This window comes from Pogona vitticeps, chromosome 9, assembly GCF_051106095.1.
Source record: "Pogona vitticeps strain Pit_001003342236 chromosome 9, PviZW2.1, whole genome shotgun sequence".
Lineage (NCBI taxonomy): Eukaryota > Metazoa > Chordata > Lepidosauria > Squamata > Agamidae > Pogona > Pogona vitticeps.
The window spans coordinates 27192687-27212266 of NC_135791.1; the positions used below are offsets into that span (position 1 = coordinate 27192687).

Sequence of the window (19580 nt, forward strand, 5' to 3'; positions counted from 1 at the left end):
AAGCTCTTCAGCAGGTATCGTGGTTCGGTCCACGGCCCGCCCCTGAGCCGATCCATGAGATCCAACCCTGTCCTCGTGGTCTCTGCTGCAGCCCATCCGTCTGCAAGGCAGACTCTCCAGGCTGGATCGTGGGTCGCCCACCCCCACCCTCTGCAGCGAGCGCTGGGCTTCCTTGGTGTGCAGACCCTCTGCCAGAACGATCGCCCTGGGGTGCAGGCCACGGAGAGTTGGGGGGGCTCTCCCCGAGGGTGGGGGCGCATGTGTATTTCAGGCAAAAGGCAGCCTGCGTTCCCTGGGCCTGAAAGAGGGGAGCAGGGAAGGAGAGGGCGCTGCCCCTCGGCTGAGCTCCTGTCTACCTGCCTCTGTGGCCTTGGTGCGAGGGGACGGCCGTGGCCTGTCTTGCCACCCAGGTAGTCACCTGAGAAGCCGGGGGGGGGGAATTCATTGACTTGCCTTTTTATTTTCCCACCCGCCCGCCCTCCTCCCAGCGCTGGAGGGAGGAAAGGGGTGCTTTGCTTCACGCTTCCTCCTTTTCTCTATAGAATAACCCTCTGAGGGAGGGAGGTGGGAGGGAGGGAGGGAGAGGCTGGCCTGCTCAAAGTCGGCCTTTGGGGCTGAGTTTGGGTTTGGAAAGGTTTGTTTACCGTGGCTAAAGTCCAGGTCTGACACGACACCGACTCTCATGATTGTCCTGTGAGCCTGGCTGTCGTGGCCTTTGTGCCCAAAGGATCCTGGGGCTGGTAGTGTGGACAAGGTGCTGAGAACGGCCAGTAGAGATCCTTCACCCCCTCCACCGACAGAGAGGACTCGGGGTGGAAGGCTTAAATCTGCAATATAGACACGCCTTCTCTCTTTGTGTGTATTTTTGCTAAGATACGGGTTTGCACCGGATGTAATAAAATTAACATATCAGTACCAGAAAGGATAATGTAGCAACTCTGGATCTATCTTGCATACAAGCCTTTCCTCTTCCATGTGCTCCTTGCTGTCTTGCTTCTGTGCTGTGGTGTTTTGCGGTATCTCTGTCTCAAACAGGCAAGCATTCAACTGGTGCAGTTGTGCTAGCCACTTAGTCAGCAACACACCTGTTGGAGTTCTTTCTTTCTTTATTTTTATTTATTTGATTCTTACCCCGCCCATCTGGTCTACACACAGCCACACTTAGAGACTGCTCTTAGAGACGCATTGACAGCCAGAGGAGGCTGGGGATGACCAGGAAGCCTGATTCTCACCAGGCCGTTTCCAAGAGGCAGGGCCATCCTGAGCAGCCCCCTACCTGGCTGCTCGGGACCCATATAAGGCTCAGCCTCTGGGGAATCCAGCCAGGGGAACTGGAAAAGGCCTCTCTTCTGCCAAAACGCATTTCTCTGGCTTGTTGTTCAGGACTTTGGTGACGTGACGCTTAGCAGAACTTTCCGTCTGGAGGGAGCGTGCGCATCAGGGGTACTGGGGCTCCGGCAGTGTGTGCAGCAGGACTTGTAAGGTTTCAGTCTGAAATCCCCAAGGGCCGCAGAGCAGAGGTGGTGGTTGCCCTCCTTTTTTTCTAGCCCTGCTCCTCTGTTGTTAGCCACGGTCTGACTCCCAGGAGTCTTTTGCTGTCCAAGCAGGGAGGGAGGAAATGATCCTCGATGGAATTTCTGCCTGCCAACCTGCAGGGGAGCAGGGCCCGGAAAAGGCAACGGCCACCCTGAGGGGGTCAAGGCTTTAGACGTGGAGAGGCCCAGGCTTGCCATGCCAAGAGGTGGCTCTTTGCAGCCTCCTCTGGTTCTCTTCTCCCCCCCCCTCGCCCCTGTTGAATAAACCCCAACGTAACTTCATATCACCAGCAGATTCCACATCAAGACAAGAGGCGTATTTGCACAGCTGTATGCAAATGGTAGCCACGAGAGCCGAATGTTCGGTCTGTTCTCTTCCTCCTCTGTGGGCAGTACTTCCTAAATAGAGAAACCTCTGCCCCCCTCCTGCCGGCTCTGATGCAAAATGGGACATAATAGGAGGCCGACGGGGAGGGGGCGGGTGGGACGCTATTTAGTTCGCCGCCAGTGTTATTCCTTTTGTTTAGGGTGTGCACCCATCAGACAGTCGCTCCGGCCGTCCTTGCTTAGCCTCACTCTCTCTCCCCTCGGTGTCCCCCCCTCTCCATTCCAGCGAGTCCGTGATCTGCACCACTCGAGCGACGGTGATGCTGTACGATGACGCCAATAAGAAATGGGTTCCGGCCGGGACTGGCCCCCAGGTTTTCAGCCGCATCCAGATCTACCACAGCCCTGCCAACCACACTTTCCGGGTGGTGGGCCGCAAGATGCAGCCCGACCAGCAGGTAATTCTGCCCTCCTGGCACCAGGTACCTGAAAAGAGACACCCCTCTTTTTTTCTTTTCTTTTTTTTGGAAACACGGAGGCTGTTTGGTGTCTGTGCCTCTTCCTTCTTCCCTCCCCACTGCCCAACGACAGAGGTGAGAAATTCCCCTGGTAACTTTGTTGTGTTCTGCTGATACATCCCCTTCCGTAAAGTTAATGAATGTTCTGCTTTTAGGTGTTCAAATGCACACACTTCCCCTTATCTTTCAGAGTGGACAGGAACTCAAATGTTTTTTTTGAACTCAACGATCAAAGGGCTGCAGAACCAGCCCCAAAGGGATGCTGCTGGACTCTTAAGGGGTGGCTGGAGACATTGGGGAAATAATGCCTATGCCCAGGATCAGAAAAATAAAGAGCTTTAGCACCAGGCGAACCAGTTTCAAGTTTGGGGCGAATCCCACAGGCCAGGCCCCACTTTCCCCACTGTTGCTGCCTGCAGTTCCTGGGAGGGCTCCCTGAGAAGGGGTTCTCCCAAGGCTCAGGCCTTTTGCCACGGTGTCTGCTTCTGCACCCATCATCTTCAGCTGGCTGCTGTGACCCTTTCCTCCCCCGCCCAGGTGGTCATCAACAGTCCAATTGTGAAAGGGTTGAAATACAACCAGGCCACCCCCAACTTCCACCAGTGGCGAGACGCCCGCCAGGTCTGGGGCCTGAACTTTGGCTCCAAAGAGGATGCCAGCCAGTTTGCGAGTGGGATGATGCATGCCCTGGAGATGCTGGAGTCAGGTGAGGAGAGCTCCCTGTTGTGTGGGAGTTTTGGGTGGTGGTGGTGGTAATAATATCTGAGCATGACTGGTGTGGAAAGGGGACGTCCTCCCCCCCCCCCCATACGCCTGCGACTCTTCTCACCACCTTCGGCCCGAGAGGGAGCAGGGCCATTTTGGGGGGGGTTTTCTGCTTTGAGGCCCCCGCACATAAAACCTGCTTTGTCTCTTTCATGCGCCAAGGGAACGCAGCACCTCCGCGGCCGATCCAGAATGGCCCCTCGGTAGACGAGATGGTGGAGCAGCAGAAAAGGTACCCGGCCCTCTGTGGGCCTCCCTCGCAGGGCTGGCTGCCCTTGGCTTCTTCTGGCCGAGGGCCTGCTTCAGCTTTGTAAGATTTTGCTGGGCTTCCTCAGATGCCCTTTGCAGGAGCTGTGGAAAGTTTATTTTTTATTTTTTTGAATGGCAGCCAGTGGTCAGGCAGGCTTCTGAGTGAGTGAGTGAGTGAGTGAGTGAGTGAGTGAGTGAGTGAGTGAGTGAGTGTGAGAGAGAGTGAGAGTGAGAGTGTGTGAGAGAGAGAGTACATGCTGTTGTCCAAAAAAGGTAAATTATCACAGCTGCTCTCTTAACGTGCGGAGGGGATCTCCCTCTGTCCCGCCACGTCACACCAGCTCTGCCTTCTTGCCTTTTTCCTCCCCGGGTCCTGGGTGGGAATCACCCCTCCATGGTGGCTCCTGTCCATTCCTAAGAGGAGCCTGGCTGGAGGGAGAAGGTGCCCCCCCCCATTCCTCCTCCTCCTCCTCCTTGAGCAGCTGAAGGCAGGCACCGTCAGCTTAGCTGCTAATCGGCTTGGCGGGTCAGGGGTTCAGATGTGTCCCTGCTGGCCTCCGTTCCGGGTTCCTGGGCTTCTGCTGTCCTCCGTGGAGAGACATCCCCGTTTGCTTGGGGGGAAACCCAGCCTTGGCGTCTTGACCCCCTGCCATGTGCGGCTTTGCCGTTTCTGGGATCCTGGGCCCCATTTTGCCAGAGCCCCCATGCACGTGAGTGGGATAGAAGCACGCTGTGAAAAGGGGAGGGTACGCAGGAAGAGGGGCAGGCCTTGGAGTTGGGGGGCTCCTGTTTTCATCTAGAGATGTAACTGATGCCTCCCCCTTCTTTCTCCCTCTGTCCTGCACTTGCAACTCCTCCCCCCCCAAAAAAAACAGGCAGCAGCAGCAGCAACAACAGCAGCAGCAGCAGCTCGAAAAGGAGCAGCAGGAGCAAGCCGAGCGAGAACGGCGAGTGACGATCTCAGGTGAGCTCCTGAGTGGGGAGGGGAGGGGGAATTGGGGAAGGAGGGAGAGGGAGTCGGAGGGAGGCATCGGAGTGCTGGTGCAGCCCTCAGCCTAGGTGGGCCAAACCCTGCCCCAGCATTGGCTGGGTTGTCCTGCTCCCAGGGCGTTGGGCAGGATGCGGCCAGCTCACTTGGAGAATTAACAATGGTGGGGAGGGATTACCAAATGAGCTGGGATTAATGCCGATGGAGGGGGCAGGAGCATCTCAGAAGGCAGGGCCAGGCCCCCCTCCGAGTGGCATTGCTGACCCTCCCTCCCTCCCTTCTTCTTTTTGCAGCCCCTGCAGTCACCCCCTCAGGAGGGGGGCCTCCGCCACCCCCTGGCCCGCCCCCAGCACCCCCTGGCCCACCGCCGGGACCTCCAGGGCCACCCTCAGGGGTGGCTGCAGGGGGGGCCACCTCCCCCTCCGGGACCTCCCCCACCTCCCGGCCCCCCCGCCGGGTCCTCCGCCCTCGGGAGGGGGCCCGCCCCCAGCGCCACCCCTCCCTCCCTCCCAGGGTCCTGCTGGAGGTGCCGGGGCGGCCACCGGACTGGCCGCGGCCATTGCAGGAGCCAAGCTCAAGAAAGTTGGCAAGGTGAGCCCGGGACCAGGGAGGGAGGGGCTCGAAGAGGCTGGGGGGGGGCTATCGGAGAGAGGGGCTCTCCTCCCTCCAGAGCCTGGACGTTTTGCTGCTAGAGTTGCTGAATGGAGGTTCCTTGCACACTCCCCAGACAAAACCCAGCTGGACCGACAGATGAACCTCTGGGGGAGGGGAGAGGGGGGGGAGATGCTTCCCCGTATCTGGAGGGAGCAACCCAGCCTCAGGGCCGGAGGGCCAGACCCCGCTGGGCAGGTGCCTTTCCTTCACGACCTTTCTGCAGCTTCCCAGCAGCGCCTGCCTCGTTCTGTCCATGTGGCCCAGCTCAGCATCATCATCAGTGTAGTTCCAGCAGACCTCTGGGGAGGGAGAAGGGAGAGGCAGTAGTTTCCTTGGGGTACGGGCAGCACACCCCAGCAGAAGAGGGGTGGGGGTGGTGGTGGGAAGGACGGAGGTGCAGATGACTCTGTGGCAGGACTGGGGTTGGGGGGGGTTGCCCCATCCATCCCTCCATCAAGGTTTTCCCCCAGTTCATCCAGTCTCAAGGGGTGCATTTGGGGGCACCCTAGGTTTTGGGGGAAACCCTCCTTCCTGGAGAGGCAGGACAGGTGGAGGAGCAGCCTTGAGAGGAAAAGCAGAAAAGGGGGTGGGGGAGTTCCTGGGTAGACCCCCCCCATCCCTGCCACCAGACAGAAAGGCTGTGTGGGGTGCCCTCTGCCTTAAACCTCTCTCCTTCTCTGCTCCCCCCCCCACTGCTCTTCCCTGTTCTGTAGGATGAGGGACCAAAGGCCGCCCCGAGCGGTGCCCCCCCACCCAGCGGGCCAGGTGGGGGAGGGCTCATGGAGGAAATGAGTGCCATGCTAGCGCGACGGTGAGTAGGGAGGGATCCTGGGTCGGCGGGCGGGGCGAGCTTTCTTTTCTTGCAGCCCTGGGCACGCACAACCCCTGCGTCCTTCAGGGTGAGCGAGCGCGCTGCCGTAAGCTGAGCACCCTTTGGTCCCTCCCCAGGAGGAAAGTGGCAGAGAAGAGCGAGAAGCCTGGCCCAAAGAAGGAGGAAGGCCAGATGCAGGTGAGAAGGCCAGGTGGCCCGGCTTCTCTTGTCCCCCCACCTGCCCCTCCCTGGGTAGAAGGAGAGCATCCTCCTTTGCAAGGAGGATCCCACCCGCCCAGGGCTTCAGGGACAGGGAGAATCCCCAGGGAGGCAGAACTATCTCTCCCTGCTGGCCCACAGACCGGGGGGGGGGGGGGCGGTTCAGGAGCTCCAGGTTTCCATCCTGTGGACTGCAAAGGAGGGGGGAGGATGGGCGCCATGCGCGACTCTCGGGCTCACCGATGCCCCTGCGACGACTTTTTGTTTTGTCCTCACAGCAAGACGACGGGGAAGCCACTGGTGCCAAAACCACAGGTGGGCAAGAGGGAGCGTCGAATCCAGCCTGAGACACCCCCCCCGAGACCCCAGCCTTGTGAGGAGAGGGGTTAAGGGGCAAGTGACTCCAGGCTGCAGGGCATCCAGCTGTCCGTCGTGGGCCAAGGAGCGGGGCCCGCCTGGGAGCCTTGTCGTGTTCTGCATTTTGCCACGTGGGCAGGGGCAGATCGGCAGCATGTGTGCGCACACACACGGGGGGGCGCACACAGAGGGGCCTGACTCTGCATGCCAGCTTCTGATGCCCCTGACCCGCCCTCACTCTCTTCTGTCTCCCTTGTCGCAGACTCCTTCCGGAGGCCTTGGGAGAAGACCAGCACGACGCTACCCAGGTGAGCGCTGCCAGCCTGGGGGCTTTTCAGGGGGGGGAGGGAAGAGAGACCTTCCACGTCTGGCAGCTTCTGCAAGGCTTGGGAGGGGCCGGGCAGGTCGGAGAACCTCCATGGAGAACCAGTGGAGGGTGTGTGTTTGAGGGGGGAGGTTTAACCGTTCTTCTCCACCACCCCCCAAAAAAAACCCACCTTTGTCTCAGTTTCTTTCTTCCCTCGTCAGGAAAACTGTGACCCAGAGGAGCACGACACCCCCAGGCCCGGCCCGGCCTCAGGTTGGCCAGTTTAGGTATCAGGCAGAAGGGGCCGGATAAGTTCTTATTCTGCTAAGTTATCTGTAGAGCGTAGTTGAATCATTTGAAGTTTACTAAGAAGGGAGAGTGGGCCCTCTTTCTGTGCCCCCCCCCTCGGGGCAGCCGGATGCCGGAGAGGAAAGGGTGCCTGCACTTTAGCGACCCGGGCTCGCCCCTTCCCGCCCGGTTCCCTCGGACGGCGTCTGTCAGAATTCTTTCCTGGCAGCTCTGGGCATGTTGTGCGAGCGGAAACAATCTGTTCGGTTGCCAGCTGGGCATAAGTACCAAACCTCTGCCAGCCTGGCCGTTTGGAGGAGCAGAAGCAAGACCAGGAAGCTAAACTTTTGGAATGAACACTCTCAGAATCCCCCGGGGCTAGTTGTGGGGAGTCCTGGGGCTTGTAGTCCCAAAAGTGGGCAGGAAAAATGGTCTCCGAACTATAGAGGCTTTGAACGACCCAGCAAGGGGGAGAGGGGCCCGTGTGCCCAGACGGAGAAGTAGCGGAAGAAATGGAGAGACCCCCCCCCCGTCCTCTTAAACCACCCAAAGAAGGACCCCCTTTCCCTGGGCATCGGATGGAACGAGGGGAGCGGGGAAGAGGGGACCCTGGCAAGGTCTCCGGGAGAGCAGGGAACAAAGAAGGGGCAACAGGCAAGCTATGGTCACGATCCAATTGCTGTCCTCCCAAGAGTAGCCCCATAGGGAATTTTGCTGAATGGCAAGTCACCGCTTGTGTCTTGATCCCATGGACTCAGTGGGTCTGACTCCAGAGGAGACCAGCCGTTGGATGTGCTTGCTAAATGCCGTCGGAGCCTCTCTTGCTGGTCGCCAGGAAGCTGCGGGACCCTCTTCCAGCCGCCCCCCCTTTTCCCGGGATTTCTTCCCCACAAAACCCAGAGCCAGGAACCCCTTTTATTTCAGAGGGGAAGCCGAAGCTCAAGTGGAGTTTCATGTGGGTCTTTGTATGTTTCCCAGACAAGGCAGAAGCCGTCCTCTTGAACCCGGCTCCCTCAGCCCTTCCTCCCTGAGGTCCGCCCCCCCCCCCCACTATTGATTCCCTTTAAGAAGAGGTTAAATGGTCTGAAGGTCTCTTCTCCAGGTCTCGTTCTCCTTTGAAGCCTAGGAGGGGAAGGGGGTCTCAGAGGGAGAAAAGAAGCCCCTTTCTGGCCCCCTCCCCATAATTAGGCTCCTTCCGCTTCCCGGAGTGAAATGGTGCTGTTAGCCCTGGGACCTCTGAGTTGCAGCCAGCCCCCTTGCAGGAAGGAGCCGTATCCTATGAAGGCCCTCCTCCTGGCCACGCTTCACGCTGGAGGAAGGGCTCTTTGGTGTTCTGAGCCGTTAGTTTGGATCCGTGGTGGGGAGGGCCCGATTCCCTCTTTCGCTCCCTGTGCAGAAGCCCCCGCCCTCTGAAACCCCGCTTCTTTGCGTTTCATAGCCCCCGTCAGTGGGGCGAGCCGTGTCCGGTGGGGCCCCCACTCATGGGTGTGCGGCCCTCTCCTCGGACCCCTTGCTCCCCTTGGGTGGATCCTGGATAAGATCCAGCAGAACTCCCTTCTCCCCTAAATGTTGCTTCTGCCCCCCCCCCCAACGCAGGATGAAATCTGCCGGAGCCATCGCGGGTGCAGAGCCCTCGAGCGGCGGAGGGGACGAGTCGGAGCTGGAACGGGTGAAACAGGTAACCAGCACCCAGCCTTGCCCACCTTCACAGCTTGGGAAATCATTCTTGGGGAGGGGGGGGTTGAATTCCAGGAACACACACTCCCCCAACCGGAACACAGTCGGGGTCCATGTTGGCTGTGTGTGTGTGTGTGGGGGGGGGGAATTGTGATAGCATTAGCCCACGAAAGAAGCGCAGCTGGGTCAACCGGGGCTGAGTCCGTCTCGAGTCGGCTGCCTGGGATTGAACCCAGGGCTCGTGAGCAGAGTTTGGAGTGCAGGACTGCAGTCCAGCCTCTGTGCTGCGAGGCGAGGCTTTCGGGCCTTCTGGGACGGCTTCTTTTCATCCTGAAAGCCAGTGTCATTTAGGGCATAGAATAATGGTCTAGGACTCAGGAGGCCCCCCCGTTCCAATTGCCATGGGGCTCAAGAAAAACCCACTGGTGGGCAGCACAGACAAAACTGTTTGTCAGATACCTTGGAAGCCCCACTTGGATTGCTGTAAATTGGAAGTGACTTGATACCACATCACCTACACACATACACATACACACACACACACAAAGGCTTTCATTCTAGCAATAAAAGACATGGCATCAAGTCAGTTCAGCCTTATGGTCACCTTTTTCAGGGTTGATAAGAGAATATACTCAGAAGTGGTTGCCCCATGCCCTTCTTTTGAGGAGGCTGCCCTGGGGCTACGGCGCAGCTTTTGCCCACGGCCACCCAGGCTGGGTCTCCTCCCAGTGGAAGCACCCAGTGAAGGTATCGAACGCCCAACCTCTGGCTCCGCAGCCAGATAGCAAACACCCGCGGAGCTGGCCCAAGAGATTTAAGAAGTCAGGAAGCTGGAAGAGCATGTATGCAAACTAGACGGCTTGCATGTGTGGCTGGCAGCAGCGAAGGGCCTGCTCTGGGTGGGTTCCCCGTGTACAGGGAGGTGTGTGCAGACAGCTCCCTATTGATGCGCCTCCCCATGCATGGCATTTCGAGGGCAGCGTTGAAGACAAAGGGGGGGGGGAGGACTTACTTAGAGCTGTGGACCTGATCCAGCGAGCCACGCAAGGGACTGAATTTTTTCCACACCTCCATAATCTTCCGTAAGCTCAGACTGGACTTTTTGGGTCCCTGCTCTTCCTTGCCTGTTGCTGTGAGAAAAGTTGGGGACGGGCGGGGGTGTCCAAGCCCTTCCCTCCATGCCTGCTCTCTCCTCTGCCCACCCTTTCTAGGAACTTCTTCAGGAGGTCCGGCATGAACTGCAGAAGGTGAAGGAGGAGATCATCCAGGGTGAGTTGGCATCTGGGGCGAGGAGAACAGAGGGGGTTTCTTCGGGGGGGGCGGGAAGGGGGGGCAGGCAGACAGAAAGAAAGAAACAGGCTCTCACAGACCAGCCGAGGGGCTGTCACACCAACAGAGGTGGGGAGATGGAGATGGGGGTCTTCCCTAGGTGCAACCACAGGATGCCATAGAACTCCAGTCACTCGCTTGGTGCCCTCCTTCTGGGCACCCTGAAGGGTGTATGGGAAGCCACCACAAAACGCAGGATGCGGGGCTCTGCGGGGACCTTCGGCCGGATCCAGCAGAAGTCTCAGGGGTGATGGAGGGGGGGGTTCCACACCCACCTCACACCGGAGAGGAGAACAGAGGCCGGGCACCTGGGAATCTCCTCTGTCTGGTCCTTGATTTTTTGCACCAGAAACCTCCCATTAACCACCTGGGACCTAGCAGTTGTGAAAATTCCTCGTGTTGGCCTACAACTCCCAGAATCCCCTTGTGGGGGGGAGGGCAGGAGAAATCTCTGGGAACTCGAGGTTCAGAACGAGACTTTCTGCAGCTCTGCTGAAATCGGTTTTGAGTGTGAACGTACCTGCGCAAAGACCGACATCTCACAGACCAAGAATGTGAGATCTCAGGAATGGAGAAGTCCACAGCCCCATCGCCTTTTGGGGGAGTGTGTGGGTTTGTCCGTTCCTGGCCTCGCCCCACAATCTCTCTCTCTCTCTCTCTCTGTCTTTCAGCATTTGTTATGGAGTTACGAAAGCGGGGATCACCTTAGGACGCCCCCTCCCGCAGCCAGATGCCACCCGGCGTCAGCAGATGCTCTCCCAATTGTGCAGAAACCAATAAAAAATAAGGAAAAAAATGAAGAGCTAACCCCCCCATCACCTCCCTTTCCCCTTTGTGCACCAAACAGGATCCACGCATCCCGCCCGCTCCCCCCCCCTCTGCTTCCCTGTCGGCTCCCAGGCCTCTGCACCCCCACCCCCGCTGTGCAATTTCAGGGTGGGGGTGAGGGACAATCTACCTTGGCCCCCATCCCAGGAAGGGCAGGACCCCCCCACACCTGTGCCTTACCCGTAGCAATAGCAGCACCCCCAACCTCCTCCCCTGTGACAAGAGGCTGTTCTCATGGGGGGGGTGTTAGGTCACGGGTCCGTTTCCCTGGAGGAACTGGTTCCCCCAATTCCACCCCCCCCCAAAAAAATAATCCCGATTCACTGTGCCATTCCCAGAGAGGGGGAGACCCTCCATTCCCTCCCGCCTCTTTTTCTCTTTGATCAGTCTTCTGTGTGCAAATTTTTGTTTTTATCCCCGGGAAGGGGGGCCTGGGGGCCGCCCAGCCAACGCTTGGGTTGCCTGAGGAAGGGGGTGGGGTGGGGGGGCCCTGTCCTTTGTGGTGCCAATTCCTGGCATCAAGGACGATCATCCACACCATCGATCGGAAGAGGTTTCCTTTGGTGAAGTGGGAGGTGGGCAACCCGGCTGGCCCCGAGGGTCAAATCTGCCCTTTGTTCTTGGGGTGGGCAAAGCCCATCGCCCCCCAAGCTGGGGTTCGATGGCAGCTCTCAACCTTCCTCCCCCTGGACCCTGTGGCTTGGGGGATGATGGGAGCTGTTGTCCATGGAAACCCAGACGGCTGCGTTTTGCCCATCCCCGCAGTTCAGACACCTTTGTTGCGTCTTCCTTTGCTTCCCTCTCTCTGATGGGGCCGGGGAGGCAACCAGCCGTTGCAGGAGAAAACATGTGTGGTGAGGAAAAGAGATGCTAAAAGAGGCACCCCTGTTCCCCCCCCCCCCAGCTGCAGAGGAGGAAGGGGGGCAGTTTGGGGGCCATTCTATGGCGGGACGTCCCCTCGCCTGGGCCAGACGTCTTGCTCCCTGCCAGCCACTACCACTACTGCCATGCATGCACAGCCCCCCAACTATGGAACTCTTTCCCACACCCACACCCGAAAAAAGGCTCCACACACTTCCCAAGACCCTCAACCACCTCTTTCCAGACACACGGCTGTTTTCTCTTGGTTTTGTACCTTTTTTTAAAAAAAAAAATTGTACACGCAGAGATGGGGTGGTTCTCAGAATATTTTCGGGGCACCCAGACTCTGCGTTCACCTCTCTGGGTAATTTTTTTACAAAATGTTTCCCACCCCTCTGCCTCCTTCAGGCTGTCGGAGGGCCAACGGGGCAGGTTCTTGGCTTTTCTACTGAGCTGTGATTTTTTTGACTTTTTGTTGAGCTGGATGGAATATTATATTTTGATTTTTTTTAATTATTAAGATTATTATTGTTGTTGTTACTGATCTGCTGGGTATTTCTGCCCAATTTCTACTCCCCTTTTCCTTCCGACACACAGGCACCCACTTGCGCGCTCGCTCGCTCACCCGCAGATGGGCACGAGGGTCTTAGCCACATGCACCAGACTTCTCTAGGAATAAATCTTTTCCTTTTTTGTAAAATTGCAAAAAACCCAGTGTGTCTTTCATTGTGTCTTTTGGGAACCAGTGGGCTTCACATGGAAGGACACTTGTAACATTTTAGTTTGAGTTATATATTTACATGCCATCAAATGAGAACCAATTTATAGGGACCTTAATTGGGCTATCAAGGTGAGATATTCAAGGAATGGCTTGACCAGCTACACCCCCACCCAGCGAGCCTCCAAAGGAGAGCCAGGAATTTGAAACCAGGCCTCCTGAGTCCTGGTCTATCCACTAGACCACACCAAGTAGAAATGTAGTCATTTTACTTATATTCCACCTTTCCTTTACAAAGCATCTTCAAGCATCTAAATGGCTGTCCCATGGAAGATGGCACACCAGGTTTTCTGCTGCACCAGAGGGTAGCAGTGGAAGCAGTAGGCTCAAATTACAGGAACTCAACCAAACCTAACTAAATCCTCCTGGGGTTAGTGCTGCTTACATAGGATGTTCACATTTCGGATTGCAAGATTTGGTACTTCCAGTTTTAAGGGTTTCACCTTGTTTAGGCTTGACTCCAGTTGAATCTAGTATTCGGATTGGATCCCTTTAACCGTAATAATCTTAGACCTGAAAAGCTGGAAAGGGCCCTAAGGATCATCCTGTCCAGCCTCTGTAAGGGAAGCCCAGTGGGGGAATCCAACTCCCAACCTCTGGCTCCACAGCCAGATCCCTAACACACCGAGTGATCCAGCAGATCTTAAAAGATGTCCTGGAAGAGTCCTCTGGTTTCTATGCCTTAATAGAGGTTGGAAAAGGGAAGGAGAGGTTTTGGGGGGGCGATTTCCTCAAAGCAACCCACACCATCTACCCTTTGGGCTGGGTGGCTGCTCAGGCAGAGTGGGATGCCGAGGTCCAACCCATGAGGGATTCAAGGGTTGGAATCCTGACCCCAAGCCACATCTCGCCCCTTTGCACACTGCCCTCCCTGTACGTCATGTTTACTGCCACAGGTAATCCTAACCTAGAACAGGGTATTAGGAGGCAGTTTTGAGAAGATAAGGCAGCCCTGAGCATGGGGCCAACGTATGCCTTTGCACCCTTCCTCCACCCTGCCCCAGTTCCATGTTTTTCCATAGCATTTTGCACAGTTCGGGCCTCTGTGTGGATTTCCTGATGCTTTCCACTTAGGCCAGAGCTAGCAAAGGCAGTCAATACAAGGGTTTTTAGAGCAGTTAGTAAATGAAGCAGCTCGTTATAACAGAGCTGGGAGGCTTTAGAACGTGTACAGGCGAAGCCTGGTGCAAGACTCCTTTTTAAAAGCACAGGCGCGCGAGAAGTTCAGCTAGGGCGGCTGGCAGTTGCGAAATGTAGTAGGTTGTGTCTGATAATGGGATGAGTCGAAATTTATGGTGGTTTCTGTTGCTGGTTGGGATCAGACAAGCCCTGGCATTGAAAGGTTTAATCTTTTCCCTAGAGCAAGGCGAGCAGTGTGGTTAGGTCTTCTCTGGGTTGTGCTTCCCCCTCATCCGCTAGATCTTCCAATTTGGCCGCATCCAGTTGCACAAACAATATTCAAGCAGAGAACCTGCCTAGTGCTCATTTCCCTCCTGAAGCCCTGAAATGAGCCACACCCTTTCACGGTGAAGTCTCTTCTTACTTGCCCTAAGCTTTCTTCACTGTTTTTATGCATGGATTTCTGGGGGTTGTGTTGCTGCCAGTGGGATCCCGGAATCCCTGTCCACCTCGAGTCCATCCGGATCTACCTTCTGCTCTGGCTGTTGGAGTATATTCACTTGAAGACCATGGGCAACAGGAGTCTGTTCCTTCCTGTTCCTCAGGCTGGCCTTGATTGCGAGGAAGGCTCTGTGGATGGAGCTCCTCATTTTCCAAGGCCAGAAATAGAGAACATCTGGTCCTTGTGTTGCCTGTGCTGCACTCCCATGAGCCTCGCCGTCACCAACGGCAGATGTGGCAGCAATGGTACTGTGGCAACATCTGAGTCCACAGCATGCCTCGCTCTAACCTGTGCTCTCCATGATCCTTGTATTCTGGTTCTTTGTGGATGAACAAATACAAGTTTCAACTAGACAACGTTAGAGGTAAAGCAAATACCAATAGCCATCTCATGCAAAATGTGGAATTGTGACTCTTGTATCTAATACCAGGTTAGGCGCTCCCCTGCTGAGTTCTGTCAAATCCCTGTGTAAACAACCCTTCACAATTTTCTTGAAACAGTTCTCATCTCCCCAGCTCACAATTCAGAAAGGCCACTAAAACACCCCACAAAGTGCTTGCTGTTTTTTCTACAATAAGCCTCCACTGCACTGCTAAAACTTCAGCCCTCCCTGAAAACAAACCTTTAGCTCCTAGCCAGTAACACCAAGATAAAGGAGCTCACTTTGTCTCTCTTTTCTTTTAATAGACTCTGTATTTACATTCTAGGTGAAGGCCAAGCCACTCAGCAGCTGGACAGGAGGAGTGAGTGCATTGCAGGTCTTCTGACCCCCCCCCAATCCTGCTGCGCAGGATAGGACCCCTGCAGCAATCCAGCCAGGGGACCTCCCTCACAGGTGGGCGGGAGGCTGCCCTTCCCAGAGGGCTGCTGCTGCTTCTCTCCTGGGTGGGGTAGGGACAGTTATTTCTTTTTTGGGGAATTTGAGATCTCCACTAGGACCCGGTTCGTCTCTCGCAGCCGTGCGTCCAAAGTTTCCACAGTCAAGGACAGTTCTGAAATCTGTTCCTGCAGGCCAAGGAGGGTGCTGCTCAGCTCATCCTCTTTCTTCTTGGTGTTTGCGGACTGGCGGGCGTATTCCAAGAAGATACACAGCCCTCCCACCCCAAAGACGATGGCTTCTCCCAGCAGTTCCGCCCCCAGTTCTGCTGCCGCCTCCTCGTTCAGCGGCTTGATGGCAGCTCCCCGAAATCCCATGATGCGCATCTTGGCCCGCATCTCGATCCAGTGGTAAACTGTGGAAGGGAAGGGGGCGAGGTGTTTAAAACAAGGCCTCGTTCCATGGATGGCGCTGGGCCAAACCCAAAGCTTGAAAAAGTTTTCTTTCTAAAGATCTGATGTTCAAGAAATCTCCAGCCCCTCATGGCACTCAACGATTCTGAAGTGACTTTTCCTTGATCTGGGAAAGCACACACACAAACACACAGCCGACAAACGGGGTACTCTTCTCCCCTTCAGCTGCCACTAGAACCAGTAAAAAAGGTTATACTCTCCTGACTGCACTGTCCATATAAAAAGGGGACGTGACAGTCCAACCAGTGTTAACAGGATGGGGACTGTTGCTGAAGAGGTGCTCAGTGGACCACCTTTCCCCACCAGAACGGCTAGTCTGGAGAAGGGCAGGTTAGGTGCTCCTGCTTTGCAGGCGCATCTCTTGGCAGGGGTGCTCAACCTGCCCTCTTCCTGGCCATTTTGAGGTGCCACGTGTCACCTAGCCAGTGGCTCTGTCTAGGCTGGAGGTCCCTTTGTGCCTCTATGAGAACAGCAGAGGTGGGTAGCCTGTCCCAAGGTTTGCCTCTTCCATGTCCCACCACAGGGAGAGTTGAGGTGGGAGGAGAATGCGGCGAGGCACCTCCAAATTACTCCCTTCTCGCACTCATTTCCCCTCTCTTCCCATCTCACCAACTGAAAGCAGCAGGAAATGCTGACCAAGCCGTGACCTCCGCCAGACAAGACTCCGAAGGATGGCACAGGAGGCACACTGATATTCATCTCCTCTTTTTTTTAACCTGAAATTCCTGTTTTGCAAGGAACGGTTTGCTTCGCCTGTTCTCACAGCCACTAACCATGCACCGGAAGTCGGGGGGGGGGGCATCTCATTCCTGCCTGACCTGCCCTCTGCTTGTGGGGAAAGACTGGCCTGTGGCCGCCCCACAGATAATCCATAGGGTCTTCCTGGTGGGGCTGTTTTAGAGGTTGCTCAGGAGGGAGAAGCCAGGCATCCTTCAAGCCTGAGAGCCTGGCCCATTTTCCTGCTTGAGGCAAGTCTTCGTATTTAGACTGCGGCCAAGGCCTGGAGGGCTGCCTCCCTGAGGCCAGATGGGCAGGCGAAGGGGCTCAAAGGCGCTCTGTGCATGCTCAGAGACAGTGAAGAGCAGCAGGGCAGGTCCCTTCCTGTTCCACCTGCCTTCCCTCATATGCGCGTGTAGACTTCCCTTGTGCCAGGAGGCTTCCTTTCACGACTGACCTTGAAGGCCAGGACCTCCTTTCCTCCCTCCCTCCCTCCTTCCCTGTGACAAGACATAGGCAGCCGGTTCGGGGCAGAGCTTGTGGAGGGGAGGAGGCGAGACTCACGCTTCGGACTGCAAGACCCAGAATCCCAAGCATCCCAGGACATTGGTTTGAGGCTGATGGGGATTCTGGGAGTTGCAGTCTGGGAGCCTCCGCTATGATCACGTGCCGCACCCAGGTCCCCTCTCCAAGCTCCCTGATTGGCTACGCCCTTTCCCCCTAAAGCCCGCCTCCCGCACGGACCTATTGGTCGACTCCTTCCCTGGGCCCCGCCCATGCAGGCTCCTATTGGCGCGCCCCAATCCCTGAGGAGCGGCTCCCCCTATCGGCAGCCTGCGCCAGGCCCCCCCTTCCCGGGCCCCCTTACTCACGCTGCGCGGGGGGGCCGCAGACGTACTGGCGAAAGAAGGGGCTGGCGCGGGCCCCGTCCTTGATCCGGGCGGCCAAGGGCTTCGAGATCTGCCGGACGCCCAGGTAGAGGAGCTTGGCGATGGGGAAGGCGCCGGCCACCATCCTCGCGCTCCCAGCGGGCCCCGCGCGGAGCGGCCCCGCCCACAGCGCCGCCGATGACGTCAGTGCGCACGGACGTCAACGCCTGAGCGCCCGCCTCTGTCGTCACCACGCACGCCTCAGGCGCTCCTGTTATGGATTCCCAAGACTGAGTTTATGAATATGCAAATTGACCCCTCCCCCTTCTCTGTAACCAAATACGGAAGCGCGTAATAAGGTGAGCGTATGGTCAGTTAGCTCCGCCCCAAACCCAAGAGTCAAGTGAGGTGGAAATATGTGAATTCATCCCCTTGTTTGCTGACTCTTTTCGGGTCTCTGCGACCAGGCCTTCCTAGTGACCGGCGGGCCATTTCCGGCGTGTACCGGAAGTCTAGTAACCGCCATCCCTCGCCTGTGAACGACGGCAGCCATAGAGTTGTACAGGAGAGAGTGGCGCCAGTTATTTCACGCCGGAAGCAGGGGCGGCGGACACGCCCCCTCCTACTGGCTACCCAATCAAACGTCGCCTCTTCCCCCTAGGCTGGTGGCGGGAAATGTGCGGGGCGGCGGGAGCACGTGGGCGCCGGTGGAGGGGCTGGATGGCAAGGTCTCCGTGGAGGTGGGGGGGGCTTCGCCAGGGGGAGGGTTAGCTTGTTGTTGAGCCCCCTTTCTCGTCTCGGATGCTTCTCCTGGTCGCTCCTGCCCGTGGTTAGCGTCCTCTCTCCCCCTCGTGATTTCCATGGCAGCAGTCCAACCGGTGAAGCTGCTCCTGTTGTGAAGACGCCCTTTAATGGACAGCTTCACCTGCCGAATTGCCTGCATTTTAAGGAAACCTCGAGAGTCGGGAGCCTTCCACCGCCGCCTGCAACGCTGCCAGCTGTTCAACAAGTGAAGCTTCCGGGATGGAGATTTCACGCTGCTCTTAAAGGAGCTGGAGCTCAAGCTTCGCGAGCGGTCCCGGAGGAAAATCTTCCACATCCCAGATGTCACCTCTTGCCTTTCTGCCCCTTCCATTTCATTCTTACTGTGTCGTGCGCGTTCACTTGGTCCCATGAAGTTAAAGGGCAGTGAGCTGCCAGTCATGGTCCGCAGCCAGGTAGCATGGGAAGGAAGAGGAAGCTGGGTTTTCCCAGAGGTGTTGGCGTGCACCCCCCCCCCTCGTGGGTAGGGAGGTTTAACCCATGTACCCGGGCATCAAAGAACCGCTGCCGATGCTGGGTGCTGCCACGGTGGGGCCAAAGTATATAGACTGTACCTGCCCAGCACTCTAATCTTGTACTTTGCCTTGAGATGTTACTCTTTTCCTCCTAAAGACTTTGGGGGGGGGATTTTCTCTGAAACTGGAGCTCGGCCATCCTGCTGAGGGGCTGTGAATGATCGAACTGACCCACCTCAAGGTTTTCTCTCTTTCCCTGTCTTCCAACTCAATCGCTACTTTGTTCAAATAAATGTGTGATCAAGGTAACACCCATCCAGAACTTGGAAATATTACATCTTTTGACTTCAGTTCTCGGCAGCATCCTTTTAGGGTTTCCAGTTCCACCCAGTATAGCTTGCTGTCAGCACTGGTTGGATACAGACCTCTCGGGAGGCCAGATTTAATTTTTGGATTTTGTAGTCCAGCAGCTGAAGCAGAGTAAAATGACTTGTTCCGAATTTTGTATATTATGATACTTTTGTTCCACATTGGAAATATTTTTAATTTTGCTTCCAGATTTTTTTTTTTAATGTTTGGTTTGTGTCAAGGAACATTATGTTGCCTTATAACCTGACGGAGAGATAACAACTGTATCAGTACATTTTGTATACATTTATTTCCTCTTCTGTACTCTTGTAGTAGATTAATGTAATTTGCAAACCCTAATGAGACCCATCTCTGTGTGAATTCTGTTACTATAGTAACACTTTATGGCCGTCTATATGTCTTCACAGTTCTGATTGAAAAACTAATGTGTTTAGAAGACCAATGAAGTGTTAACGATTTGATGACTTGATAATAAGGTGAGAGGAGACGTCATGTAACACAATTACATTCTGGGTCTCTTGGAGTATAAAGATTTCTGTGGAAAGGTAGAAGATTCTCCTCCTTCTCCTTCTTTAGCTGTGTGTTCTCCTCTCCTGAGGGACAGCTTGGCTGCTTGCTGTATTTTGTATTGCCACGAGACTTCTCACCGGGTTGGCCTGACCATGTGAAATAAAAGTTAGCAGAAGAGGCAAGAGGAAATGGGGTCAACGTAAGCATTGAAAGCTTTTCGTTCAGCTTCTACTCTCTCAAGTGCCACCTGCTTTGCTCAGCCTTCCTGGAAAAGCTGGAAAGGATGGTATCGACAGAGGGAGAAACTAGCCATAGTACAGGGTCAGTGCTGTGATCATGAAGACTGGGAACCCCACAGCTTCTCTGGCCACTAACCAATCGACTGAGTTGTGGAGCCTTGTGGGAATTTATCCTGCCTCTCTGTATGAACCATTAG

The 19580-nt window shown here is 56.0% G+C and overlaps 2 protein-coding genes across 2 annotated transcripts in view; one reads left to right on the top strand and one right to left on the bottom strand.

The window, feature by feature from the left end:
- The window catches only part of VASP (vasodilator stimulated phosphoprotein), a 26750-nt gene extending 14327 nt beyond the window's left edge, over window positions 1-12423 (top strand). The window contains 14 exon segments of the mRNA XM_072980087.2: window positions 2149-2320; window positions 2918-3086; window positions 3308-3377; window positions 4270-4358; window positions 4676-4773; window positions 4775-4828; window positions 4830-4973; window positions 5750-5847; window positions 5985-6045; window positions 6345-6381; window positions 6686-6731; window positions 8615-8696; window positions 9907-9964; window positions 10696-12423. Coding sequence (XP_072836188.2) covers window positions 2149-2320; window positions 2918-3086; window positions 3308-3377; window positions 4270-4358; window positions 4676-4773; window positions 4775-4828; window positions 4830-4973; window positions 5750-5847; window positions 5985-6045; window positions 6345-6381; window positions 6686-6731; window positions 8615-8696; window positions 9907-9964; window positions 10696-10733 — 1216 coding nt within the window. The 3' untranslated portion in view covers window positions 10734-12423.
- OPA3 (outer mitochondrial membrane lipid metabolism regulator OPA3) lies at window positions 12000-17211 on the bottom strand. The gene is made up of 2 exons (XM_020787261.3): window positions 16992-17211; window positions 12000-15344 (listed from the first exon to the last, which is right to left on the bottom strand). The coding sequence occupies exons 1-2, from the start codon at window positions 17131-17133 to the stop codon at window positions 15013-15015; spliced, it is 474 nt and encodes a 157-aa protein (XP_020642920.3). The 5' UTR covers window positions 17134-17211; the 3' UTR covers window positions 12000-15012.
- Between the last annotated feature and the right edge of the window lie 2369 nt (window positions 17212-19580).